This window comes from Aethalodelphis obliquidens, unplaced genomic scaffold (assembly GCF_003676395.1).
Source record: "Aethalodelphis obliquidens isolate GAN/ISIS:26980383/991018 unplaced genomic scaffold, ASM367639v1 scaffold97, whole genome shotgun sequence".
Classification (NCBI taxonomy): Eukaryota; Metazoa; Chordata; class Mammalia; order Artiodactyla; family Delphinidae; genus Aethalodelphis; species Aethalodelphis obliquidens.
In genome coordinates, this window is record NW_020838041.1 from 343,265 (window position 1) to 357,229 (window position 13,965).

Here is a 13,965-nt window from a genome sequence, read left to right on the forward strand (position 1 = left end):
GCCTAATCTGGACATTTCATATAATATGTTGTCTTTTGTGTCTGGCTTCTTTCACTTGGTGTACTGTTTTCAGGGTGCATCCATGTTGTAACGTATCAATACTTCCATTTTTTTATTGTCTAATAATATTCCATTTTATGAATGTACCTTGTTTTGTTTGTCCCTTTATCAGTTGAGTGACATTGAAGCTGTTTCCACTTTTTGACTATTATAGATAATGCTGCTATGAACATTTGTGTACAAGTTTTGTGTAGATATATGTCTTCGTTTCTGTTGTGTTTATACCTAGGATTGGAATTTGGGGGTTATATGGCAACTTTATGTTTTGCATTTTGAAGAACTGCCAATCAGTTTTCCAAAGTAGCCGCATCATTTTACATTCCCACCAACAACGTATGTGTTCTTATTTCTTCACTTCTTCACCAACACTTATTGTCTTTTTTATTTTAGCCATTCCAGTGGGTGTGAAGTGGTATCTCATTGTGATTTGAATTAATGACTAATGATCTTGAGCATAGCTTCAGCTGTTTATTTGCCATTTGTATATCTTTTATCACTATTTGCCCATTCTTAAAAGTTGGGTGATTTTTCACTGAGTTGTAACAGTTCTTTATATATTCTAGACACAATTCAGATATATGACTTGCAAATATCTTCTCCAGTTCTCTGGGTTGTCATTTTAATTTGTTGATAGCTTTTGAAGCTTATAAGTTTTTAATTTTGATGAGGTCCAATTTATTAAATTTTACCTTTGTTACTCATGTTTTTGATGTCACAACTAAAATTTCATTGCCAAATCCAAGGTTATGCAGAGTTATCCCTATGTTTTCTTCTAAGAATATTTTAGTTTTAAGTCTAAAAATTAGCTCTATTAATCCACTTGAGTTAATATTCATTTATGATTTGAGGTAAGGGTCCAATTTCATTATTTTGATGTCCTAGCACAATTTAGTGAAAAAACTATTCTTTTCCCATTGAATGTTCTTTACATCCTTGTCAAAATTAATTAACAATAATGATGGGCTTATTTCTGGACTCTTCCATTCCATTAATCTATACATCTAATGCCAGTACCACACTGTTGGTTAGTGTTGCTTTGTGTAAGTTTTGAAATCAGAAAGTGTGAGTCCTTCAACTTTGTTCTTCTTCAAGATTGTTTGGGATATTTGAGGTCCCTTGAAATTCCATATGAATTTTGAGATCAACTTGTCAATTTCTACGAAGAAGCCAGCCAGGATTCTGACAGAGGTTAAGTTAAATCTGTAGATCTATTTGAAGTGTTGCCATCCTAACAATGTTAGTTTTCTGGTCCATGAATATGGAGTGTCTTTCCATTAATTTAGGTATTCTTTAATTTTCTTGGAGAATGTTTTGTAGTTCTCAGTGTGCAAGTCTTATAGTTCTTTTGTTAAATTCACTCCTAGGTTTAAATTTATTCCTGCTTATAATGGTGGTGTTTTCTTAATTCCATTTTCAGATTGTTCATTGTCAGTGTGTGGACATACAATGGGCTTTTCTGTATTGATCCTGAAATCTGTCTCAGTGCTGAAGTTGTTTATTAATTATAATATTACAGGACTTTTGACAGAACATACTAAAGTGATTCTGAATTTCATGTGGAAGGGATAGCTAGCTGAGAGTAAGGCAGCTTCCTAAATCCATGTCTCCAGTAGCCCCCCAAACAACTCAAAGCCATTAGAAAATAAATGAACCTACAGAAATACTATGTCTTCATGTAACTAGCAAAAATTTAATGCTTTTTGGATACAAATACTAAAATTAGTACAGTCTTTATAAATCACTGTGACAAAATAGAAATCCCAGGAAAAAAAATATTTTATTGTTTATAAAAGTGCAAAGGCAATTCAGTGGAGGGAAGGATTTTTTTTTTGGTTATTTATTTATTTGGATATTTATTTCATTATTAGATTTTTTTTTAGTTATCCCTATAGAAAAAATAAATACATCAGCCTTTATCTCTCAACAAACACAAAGATTAACTCAAAATGGATTGCAGAGCTAAACACTAAATCTAAAACTATAAAATGTCTAGACAAAGACATTAGAAAAATCTTTGCTAGTTTAGCTTAAGCAATGGTTCCTTAGATGGACACAAAAAGCAAGAATCATAAAAGAAAAACATTTAGAAATCAAACTTCATAAAAATTAAACATTCTTGCTCTTTGAATAAAGTCACTAAGGAAATAAAATTTTTTCACAATTCATACATTGTGAAAAAATATCCACAATTAATTTTTTCAACAGAGAGTTTTGGGAGAATATATAGAGAATTCTTCCAAATACAAAATAAGACATCAAGTAACCCAATTAAAAATGGACAAGAATTTTGATCATATGCTTCACAGGAAAAGATACACAAATGGTCAATAAGCACATAAAAATTTTCCCAATATCATTAGTCAACTGGGAAATGCAACTTAAAACAACAAACGGATGTTGATGCCATCACACACCAACTAAAATGGCTAAAATGAAAAAGACTGACAATACTATTGGTGAGAAGGCAAAGTAATAACTCAGCACTTTCACTCCAGGTATTTACCAAAGAAAAAAGGACATGTCCTTTCCACAGAAAGGCTTCTGCACAAATATCCATAGTAGATTCACTCATAGTAGCCAAAAGCCTGGAAACAACCCAGATGTCCATCAACAGTTGAATGAATAGATGAAATGTGGTCTATCCTTAGAATGGAATACTACTCACAAATAAAAAGGACTAACTACTGACACATACAGTGTGAATGAATGAATATGAATGAATCTCCAGAACATTCTGTTAAGTGCAATATGCTGGACGTAAAAATGTACCCACCGTTTGATTTTATCTATATGATATGAAAGAAAAGATTAATTTAATCTATAGTAATAGAAGGCAGTACAGAGGGTGTTTGGGGGTGGGCAAGGGAACTGGGTGGACTGGGAGGGGGCACAGAAGAACTTCCAAGGTTGGATAGAAATGTTTTATATCTGATTGCGATGGTGGTTATATCGATGCATATATTTGTCAAAACCCATCCAACTATACCCCAAACGGGCAGGTTTTCATATAAATTATACCTTGTAGTTTTGATTTAAGCATTTATTACATTCTTCACCTCAAGTTCTGATGACTAGTTACTGGAAGTGATGACAAGTGTTACTCCAGTACTGACTGTTAATTTTATCAGCCCTACCAGTGACAGATTTCCAGCATAGGGAAATCTAGACATCCCAAGATAGCTGGACAATAATATAAATGAGAGGAAGAGGGGCTTTCAGATCTCGTCAAGTCAGTGGAACATTTAAGCTCCACAATGTCACCCTGGAGTGACACTCTGTTACATGACCATATCAAATTTAACAAGACCAGATATCTTTCTTTTACTTTCATCATCAATTCATAATTAATCAAAATATGGCTATTAATAATGCATGCTGATAATATGAAGAACGTTTTCTCCATGTCTTGTTTCTTACATTTTATATTCTTATTCTTTCAACAGTTCCAGGAATCCCTCAGAATATGAATTGTTCTAACTTCAGTGCAGATAAAGGATGGGTTACCTGGGAACCACCAGAAAATTTTTTTCATACGTTCACTCTTTGTTATCGGAATTCTTCAGGTAACTTTTATAGAATTTAATTCCATATCAGGAAAGATAAATCAAAAATTGGAAAGCGCACTCCACATATGGATGGAGCTAGTGAGCCACGGAGCTCTCTACATTACAACCGTGATGAGCATCCTGTATGCCTTGGTTTTAGAACTACCTCCACTCACTACAGGCTCCCTAGCCTCTGAAATGACTAAATCTCAGAGTATCCCCCAATACTCATTTCTCGTTCTTGATCTTCTTAGTTCTAATTGTTACACTCCAAAGCTTAGAGAAAGAAAATCTCTGGAAGATAATACTCATATCTGTCTTCCAAAAACTCATCATTCTGGACTACAAACAACAACTTCCAAAATGTGCCCCAGCTAATACACACAAAAAATTGGGTGAACAAAAATGAACATATGCCCACTTAGCTACAGAGTTTGATGGCAGGTGGAATCTTGGAACATAGTTCTAGTTAGCATTAACTAACTTCTGCAGAACTTGTGCAGAAATAAAGACAGCCCAAAAAATGTGCTATGACTAGTTCAACCATTGGCCTAGTCCCTCCAAATGAGACACTATTTAAGAGACCAGACATCTCCTGGACGATGTGAAGTATCTAAAATACTTGTAGAAAACAGTGGGGACTGTGGACCACCTCAGAACAGATTCAGCACACGGAATAGCCCACTTGTCAATCCTTTACCTGCAGCTTAAAGTAGTATTGAGTTGGACATCTCACAGAATTCCATCTCTTTGTTTGGTGCATAGGAACCAGACATAAATTTTCAAATTTTGAAAAGTAGAAAGCCACTTATCTCCAGTGTGTTATTTTATATTTTGATAGCATATTGTTTTTGCTTGTTGTTTGAATCTTAATAATCAAACTACTACAGCAAAGTTCAATACACATGTAGTTTTCAAATTAGCATAAGAGGACTCAAATTCTATGGAGAAGAAATACAGGCAATGTATTTGAGGTTATGGTAATTCGAAAAGTTATGTCTATGAGAAAGGAAAAATGGAACTTACAGGAAGATGAAAAATGGAAATTACAGGAAAACAATCTGTAATCTGACATATTACAGGAGTACAGTCTGCCTTGCTGGACACCTCTCCTACAAACTTTCTTTGCTTGGTTTCTGTGTGAGCACATTGTTTTGTTTTCTCTTTTTTCTGAAATTTCTTCTCACTCTCTCTTTCTGTATTCCTTACTTTCTATATTCTCTCTCTACTATGGAGTATTTTGTATGCCAGAATATATGGTGGAAATTTATGGAGCAATATTTATTGCTTCTTTGTATTCTATACTATTTAAAAAACCTGTATTTGAATAATTAGGCTTAGAAGGACGTAATGTGTTAGTTATTGCAGTCAGATGAGTTTTTGTTTGATTTTTGCAATGAGTACAGCTCCTTCTTATTCAGTGCTACCCAAATTTATGACTCTCCAAATATAACACTTGAACAGAATGGGTGGGGAGGGAAGGGGCAGGTAGGCAACATCTGGCTGTGTGTCCTCTCCAAAAGTTGGTGGGTAACTAACTGAACCCAGTCTCCACTGTGGCTCATGCACTGACTCTGCTCAAAGGGCCCTTTGGAAACAGCTCATCCCCAGTTCTCTGTCTCTTGTTGCTATCATCCTCCACTGCTGAGAAGAGGAGCGTGCTCTGTCTTGTCTTCTGGTTCATCAGGAGCACGGGACATGAGATCCTCTTCTGTATTATCTAAGTCAAAGAGAGATGATCGGAGTATAGCATTGTTAGAACAATTCTTTTAACTACTCTCATTATTTCAAATAAAACCACTATTAAAAATCCACGGGAAGAAAGTCAGTGAACTCCTATGGCAATTTATATTACTTTTAATTAGGTATTAAATTCCTTTTGTTATTTCCTCATTTAATCATCGCAGCGACTCTGAAAGCTGTAGACTAAAAGAGGTAGAAAAATGTAACTGACATTTATTTAGTTTTATCTGCTTGTGGGGTGTTTTTATAGCTTTTTAAGATTTTGTTAAATGTTTCAACAATGACTCTGAGAGGAGAGATACATGGATATGTTCAGAGTTCATACGATTCCCTGAGGATCACAGAACTTAAAATCAATGCTCAAATTCAACAGCTTGGACTGTGCTTTTTTCACTACTGTAAGTTCATGTTTGAGCATCAGACACCTTGTGCATCTGTAGTATTATGTATTAACTTAAAGTGCCAAGTGACAATGAAGTTTCCTCAGTAATAGGGAAGAGACCCTGAGTCATTGTTGCATTCAAAGGACTATTTCTCAAAAGTTATTGAAACCAGCGTGCACCCTTCCACATCGCAGCGCTGTTATTGGAAATGATTTCGTTTATTGCCTTTTTGCTTAAACAACATAAGAGAAAAATTACCTCTTATTTTGGGAGGTAGCAGTGCAAAACCCTTTGGGGATCAACGAGTTTATACTACTTTGCATGGTGTTCAAGAAGATACTTTAGAGCAGTTTAAACTGGGAAGTTGTTAATGGATTTCCTGAGGTATTTGCTAAAAAGCAAAGAGGTGACAAGTGATGAAGCCAGTATCTATCTAGCCATTTCCAGTGCAACAGGCATGACTTGAAACTAGATGTATCCCTGTCACCCTAAGGAAAACTAAATTTCATCACTAAGTCTAATAAAGTCTTTACCTGTGCCATTCGACTAGTGCTTCTGACCTCAGGGTCCTGAGGAAAGGTATCCCACATGGAGGCAGAGAGGCTCGTGTAAAATATGTTGACCTTTCAACCAAAGCTTGAAACCCTTGGCAACTGGAAATGAACATTCCAAACCATCTTTCTAAGCACTGAACACTTTGATTCCCCAAACAGCAATGTCTTTTGGAAAAAAATGTGTTGTTCAAAATTAAATCAACAATTTGATTTTATCAAGCTGGCTAAGATGAAAGCATCACAGAACAACATAAATGAACTCATTTTGATGCAGAATGGTTGTGAGATTACATCTACAATCATACAAAATTAGGTCACTGAATGGAAGCCAGATGGACCTTGAGAACGACATCCTGACATTTGGATTGTAGCTGAGTTAGAAGCTGATACTTGTCCCGACAGCCAGACAGCATATAAGGGGGTGCCACCTGCCCCTCTCTAGAACTCACACCTTTCCTGTCCTCAAAGACAATTCTCACTGGGGACAGGGTAGCTGAGCTGGTGGGTATTAAATCAACTAACTCAGATTTAGGGATTTCTGAGAAAATAGACATTTAACCAGGCTAGAACAGACACTTTATCTCACTCACTGTTTAGCATCCCATGGTGAGGTAGAGATATTACTGTAATCTCCATGTCATGGATAAGTAACTGAGACAAGAAATTAGCACATGCTAAATCTTCCCTTACACTGTTTCTGCAAGTCCATTGGCATGTCCACCTAGACCAGAGAATTAAAGTGTCCAAGAGGAGGAAAAAGCTTGGCCCCATTGCAGACCCTTGTCCCCCTCTTCTACCCCAGACAATATGCACGGCAGTGAAGGGTAAAGCATGGCCTCTGGGACCTCAGTGTCCGGGTTTCATCCTGACTCTGTTGTTCCTTTCCTGTGAGATCATGGACAGATTGCTAATATCTCTGTGGCTTAGTTTTCTCATCTGTAAAATCAGATGACATCAACAGTGCCAACCTATAGGGTTGTGGTGATGGTGAATTAATTCACATAGACCACTTCAAGACATGCTTGGAACACAGCATCGTCTGTTCATTGTTTTTATAACTACTGGTATTATTATTATTATCACTGTAACATGCTTCCTCTCTAACCTTCTTTTAACCTGTCTTTCTTGGTGGCATTTGGCTACTCAAAAATAGTTAGTGGTTAGTGATTTTTCAACTTAACAAGTGCTAACTCATCTGTGTAAGCAAGGTCCCACCTCCCACGTTCCCACCCAGCCAGAGTCTGCTATCCTAGTCGGGCTCGTGCCTAAACTAAAAATGCTCCTTCTTTCCTTTGTAAAATTTTATTTCCTCCCTTACACCTACCCAGCCTCACTCATCTTTCAATGATCAGCTCAGGTTCTACTGCCAGTGTGAAGCTGTCCTTCACTGTTTCAGCTCCCATGAATTACTGTAGTGCTCAGATGAATAGGGCAGAGGATACTTAGTTACTGGTGATCAAATGGATTTTGTATCTGAAGTCTATAACAGTGGCTCATACCAAAGTTCAAAGTTTGGAGGTTAAGTATCAGAAAAGGGGTTGCCAAAGTATTGGAAAAAAGACTTTCATAATATCCATCATGAGCTGTGTTTTCTCAGAAAGAAAAGAGATCATAGGTAAACAATATGCTTGAACTTATTAAATATGTTATGTACCAAATTAATTATATGAAACCATCATTTTTGAATATTTGAGTTTATAGTAATCACAGTTGTTCAATGCATTTGCTGATAATTGTATGTATTTCTGAGCACCAAGGATTTTTCATTTCTCAATCACTCAGTTTGGAGTCGGCTTGGAATGATTTACTGTAGACACTAAATTAAATATGTGCTAATCTTAAATTTTGATGACTTACTAAAAGTTTCCATTTTTTCCCCTTAGAAGAAAGATGCCACACTCTGAATAAAACCACAAATACAATTAATTTGGAATATTTGAAACCTTTTACAAGGTATAATATAACATTACATGCCTCTGTCAATGGAAGAGTGAAACGTAATGGAACTGATGTGAAATGTGTAGCTGAAACAAAAGCAACATGTAAGTTATAAGCTTTAACGCTTTTTTCTATGAACAGCAAAGTCTAAACCGTTAAAACAACATGTCCACCTTAATGCTTCATTCGAGAAACACACTGACCTGGCACATTTGTTAACATCTAGGGTTTATAATAATTTAAAACACAACAATTTATAAACTCTCATCCTGGGTTTTCTCTGTATCCTTCAGGTATAATCATAGAATTGTAAGAATGAAGCCTGAGGGCATATGAACAGGTACAATTTATAAGATTTCAGGCAATTAAGTATCTAACCAACTTAGATAACAATGCGTTATCCATTGTTTTCTTTATTCTCTAGAAATATCGACTGCCATCAGACACCCAAGAACGCCTCACTCACAAGCATCCACTGCTTGCATGACCTCATGAAACAATATTTTGTCAGCATTTTCTTCTCCATTACAATGAACTACATACTATTTTATTTTATGTCACATTTTACATTCATTTGGCTCTTGCCCCCCCGTGGGATGGCTCCATAGATTCCAGGTCCAAAGCTAGATCTGTCTCTGGGGTGAATGTGAACTCCATGAGGTCAGGGCAGAAGAAATACCCCTGTGTAAGGCAACAGCTATGGCTCCAGAAACCCTACCTGGCACCAGGCTCACACAGAAAAATTGTCCTCTTCAGGGCCGGATGTAAAATGCTCTTAATGTCATTTAAGTTTTGGTTTCAAAAGTCCAGGTCCTCAAGCGTTATGCTTTTGTTATTTTCCTGAAAGTCTGTGCTATCACAGAAACAAAGATGATTCATTGCTGCTGAAGAATCCAGCCAGGTATCACCAGGGTCATGTAAGCATTTCCAAAAGGAGGACCTGGACTGTTCGTAGGCCTTCGGGGTTTCCCCTCCCTTCCCCTCCACTCCTTTCTTCTCTATTTTCTATTTCTACACACTCTCTTTGGGGGAATTGCAAAAAATCTCATAGTTTCAAGTACAACTTACATGCTAATATTCATCAAATGAATGTGTAATTTATTTTCAGATGTTTTGTTATAGCTTTTTATGTATGTTCTATCCTAACTTCCCCATCTGTAACACCCAAATAAGCACTTAAAACAGTTTATACTGTACACATATATTGTCCAGTAATTTAAATACGCGTTTACCAAATGATTAAAAATAAAATATTTCTTCATTTTGATAGATCCAAGCAAGGTCAATGACTTACGTGTTTCAAGGAAGACAGATAATAGTATGAATGTGAACTGTAAACCTCCTGACAACTTTAATGGCCCCAAGACAGGGACGTACCATTTGACAGTTAGTATTGGAAATCACTCGACTGTAAAAGAATCACAACAAAAGTGCACATTCTTGGTAGAAGGTCTTCAATATTCAACAGAATATATGTTTCAGGTAAGATTACAATTTCCATAATCATACATTACTGATATACATTATAGTGATTATTCTGCAGTATTTAAATAATACTAACACCAGTGCTCACGAAGCTCTGAGGTCTAACGGAATCACACTTTAAAAGTGTAAAAGTTTGACTCCAAACTTTTCATCTCTAGTACATAATACAGTTGTTTACAACACATATTTTGTTGGATTATTTTTGACCTTTAACGTGATTTACTTATAGCTAAATTATTGCTCCCGTGTCAAGAAGCACAACATTTCATGCACAGTAGATTATTACTTTGCCACAACTTTTATTCATCTAGGCTATTTATCTTTACTACTGTGACTTTTAAAAAAATTTTAATACTTTATTTTTATTTTTTATTTATTTTATTTTTGGATGCATTGGGTCTTCGTTGCTGTGCACGGGCTTTCTCTAGTTGCGGCAAGCAGCGGCTACTCTTCGCTGTGGTGCACGGGCTTCTCATTGCAGTGGCTTCTCTTGTTGTGGAGCACGGGTTCTGGGCACGTGGGCTTCAGTAGTTGTGGCACACGGGCTCAGTTGTTGTGGCGCACGGGCCTAGCTGCTCCGTGGCATGTGGGATCTTCCCGGACCAGGGCTCAAACCTGTGTCCCCGGAAGGTGGACTCTTTCTCACTGCGCCACCAGGGAAGCCCACTAATGTGACTTTTTAAATTACAAACTTTTTTACAGGTACATTGAGATTAAAAAATAGCAGAAATAAATGTAAGGAAATAGCAGTGTACACAGAGAGTTAAAAAGCTCACCCATAAGCTCGCCGTCTACTGATCATATTCTGTGTGTATACTTCTAAAATGGGAAAACTCAGTCTTTTCCTCCTGCTGTAGGGAAAAACCTCAGTTCATTCTATCTCCTGTGTGTTCTTCACTATAAGAAACACAGGGAAGCATTTCCAAAGAAAATCGGACACCTGAAACACTTCACTTCTGACACTTCTGGTCACCAAATGTGTGAACGTTTTTCCCCGCATCAAGCAAGTATCTGTGACACCAGCTGGGTGTCCATTCAGTTTCGACACCATGTACCCAGAGGTAGCATCAGATTCCACAGGTGAGGGGCTCAGTCCCACGAGATTGGTCCCACCCTATGTCAGAAGACAATGACAAGTAGGAAGTCCCCACCACTTTGTAGCTCGATTTGTCTGCAAATCAGGGGTTCCCATGACCCATGTCCTTTGGTTTGATTAATTCACTAAAGCAGCTCACAGGACTCAGGCAAACACTTACATCATTTACCAGTTTATTAAAGGTTTTGAGAAAGGATACAGGTGAACAGCCAGATGAAGAGATACGTAGGGTGGGGTCTGGGAGGGTCCCAAGTGCAGGAGCCTCTGTCCCCGTGGAGTTGGGAGTGTATCACCCTCTAGGTGTGAGTGTGTTCCCCAGCCTGGAAGTTCTCTGACCCCAGTACTTCTGGGATTTTATGGAGGCTTCATCACATAGGCATGATAAATCATTAACTCCATTTTCAGCCCTTCTCCCTTCTCAAGAGACTGGGGGAGGGGAGGGGCTGAAACTTCCGAGACTAATCATGGCTTGGTCTTTCCAGTGACCAGCCCTCATGTGGGAGCCATCCAGGAACCCACCCAGAATCAGCTCAATAGAGTAAAAGACTGTCGCCCTGGAAGTTACAAGGTTTTCTGCAGCTCTGTGTCAGGAATCAGGGTCAAAGACCAAAGACAAAAATGTTCCTAGCGCTCTTATCAGTTAGGAGACACAAGGGTTTTGGGAGCTCTGTGCCAGGAACTAGAGGGAGAGACAGATGTAGATTTTCCATGATCTCACAAATTCCTTAATATGAGCACACCGTTTGATAAACCGCATGTTTCATAAGTCACTGTATCGCGAACGTTTTTCCATGTTAAATATTCCGCTACTAGTTTTTCATGTTTGCGTAAGATTCTATCTTACGGCTTTATCACCTTCTACTAACTATGCCTGTTTTGACAACAGTCAGCAAACACTCTTACTGGGAAATAACAACATCTTTGAATATGTCTTTTATCATTTCTGTCTGAATAAATTCCCGGAAATGAATGTATTGGGTCAAAAGGAATTGACATGTATTTTGAGATTTTTTATGATACTTTTTCTTTTCCCTGTGGAAGTTACCAAATTGCCGTTCCCATGGCAGTGTGTGAAATAACTGCTCTGGAGAATCTCACCAACACTGCGTATCCCCTTTTCCTTTGATATTTAGTGGGTGGAATACTGTACTGGCATCTCTTTTTGTTTTTATGGCTTTTCTTTACTTACTGTTGAGGAGAAATATTGTTTTGTTATTTATCTTGTAGTAACATCCTTCCTGCTCCTTTGTCTAGTTTTCTTTGGGAATGCTTCTTGGCTATTAATAGTATTAAACTCTTCGTCCTATGACTTGCAAATTTGTTTTCAGTGTATAGTTTGCCTTTTAATTTTCTTTATAGCACTTTAACTCATACACAATTTCCCCTTTTATTTTTATTCAGTCAAATCTCTCACTTTTATTTTTGGTTTAATGGGAATTTCCACAGTTGACTGCTTAATGTCATGTTGACAATCTGCTTCACATTCTTATCACTTAAAGAAGTGTTTAGGTATACATAAGCTTTCTTGTTTTGTTTTTAACCAGAAACGTAGGTTTGGCTTTATCAAATGTGTTTTATGGTACTATGTTGGGTCTGCCATGGTTGTGATGCTATGGTGTGATTGGTGTATATGCTGAATTATAGTGATAGGTTTTCTAATGTTGAACCAGTGTCACACTCCAAGATAAAAACCCTGCTCTGTCATTGTGTATTATTCCTTTAAAGTATTATTGAGCTCAACAGCTTAATATTTTATTAAGCTTTTATGAATAGGCATTCATAAATGAGGTCATTTAATAAGTGGGTAAAGGCGACGCTGGCATAGGTGGGGACACGCATCATTCTTTTCACATTTTTGTATGAAGGTTATGCTAACCTGATAAAACAGGTTGGAGACATTTTCCTGTTCTGTGTTTTATAACTTTAAATAATACAGGAATTATTTGTTCACCGAAAAATGTGTTTTAGTCCCTTTAACACAGAGGGATTCTTTGAGAACCATTTACGTTATCTTTCGATATTACTGTTCTTTTCAAGTAGTTATCCTTTTTGAGTGGGTGTGCCACTTATATTTTCCCAAAGAAGAGTCGGAATAAAAGAAATACTTTGTTATTACCTATTATCGTACATTTCACTTCACCTCCCTCAGTACCCAGGAAGCTCCAGGCACACTGGCTTCCTTTTCTTTTCTCCAAATGCTCAGGTTTTACTCTCTTTTAGGCTCTTTACTGAACATTCCTCTCTTGCTAGAATTTTCTTCTCCCATTTGTCAATGATGATAAGCTATTCTGGAAAAATATAGGTAAACATCGTATTAAAATGCAATCTCAAAATTCAAATTAGGAGACAATTATTCAGTTATCCTTTCTCTTCCTCACTCTTCAAACGGCTGCCTCTTGTTTTCTTCACTGAAGTTCCCATAACTTGTTTTTATGTTTATTTCAGAATCCACTGCTACATTTATACCTTCATGAGGGAGCAATCATTATAAATTTATTCATCATTGTAATCTCTGGTTAATAAATTAATACAGTTGTTTTTATAATCGTTAATGTATTACTTTCTTTTATTGTAGGTTTATTTTGATATTCTGGTAGTTTGGGCATTGAAAGTGATTTTTGACCATTTATTTCTTTCTCCTTTTCCTTTTTATTAACTAAAAATAAATAAATAAATAAAGCTACGGATTGTTCTTTGGTAAAATTGTGACTCTATCCCATGTCTATATTACTTATTACTAATTTCTCAATGACTGACATAAGATTTAATGAGTGGATTTTTAAAGTAGATTGTTCTTATTATTGATAATTTCTAAAGAGTATATAATTGTAATTTGGAAGAATTTTTAATTTACCTTTTTTTTTTTAAAGAGACTTTTCTACATTTCTGGTTCCTGAATTTTTTATTGCAATTAATTATTAGTTTAAAAGGATAATTGTCCTTTACAATTTCTGCCCTTTGGAATCTACAGTAATTTTTACAGCTCAGTGTGTGATAAATATTTATGAATACTCTGTGAGTACTGAGGATATTATATACCCTCCATGGGGTAAAAGCTTAGATATATATTTTTCAGATTTATTATTAATCTCTTCTATTAATACTCTTTAGATCTATTTTTGCTTCAGCTGTTTTTTTGCTGAAGATTCTTAATGCTTTCC

General features: G+C 36.5%; 1 protein-coding gene across 5 annotated transcripts in view; it reads left to right on the top strand.

Annotated features, from left to right (window-relative positions):
* The window catches only part of PTPRC (protein tyrosine phosphatase receptor type C), a 123,011-nt gene that overhangs the window by 74,393 nt on the left and 34,653 nt on the right, over nt 1-13,965 (top strand). For all 5 annotated transcript variants that reach the window (XM_027096069.1, XM_027096070.1, XM_027096071.1 and 2 more), the window contains 3 exons: nt 3,504-3,623; nt 8,169-8,327; nt 9,494-9,705. In XM_027096069.1, coding sequence (XP_026951870.1) covers nt 3,504-3,623; nt 8,169-8,327; nt 9,494-9,705 — 491 coding nt within the window. The remainder of the gene's footprint in view (nt 1-3,503; nt 3,624-8,168; nt 8,328-9,493; nt 9,706-13,965) is intronic.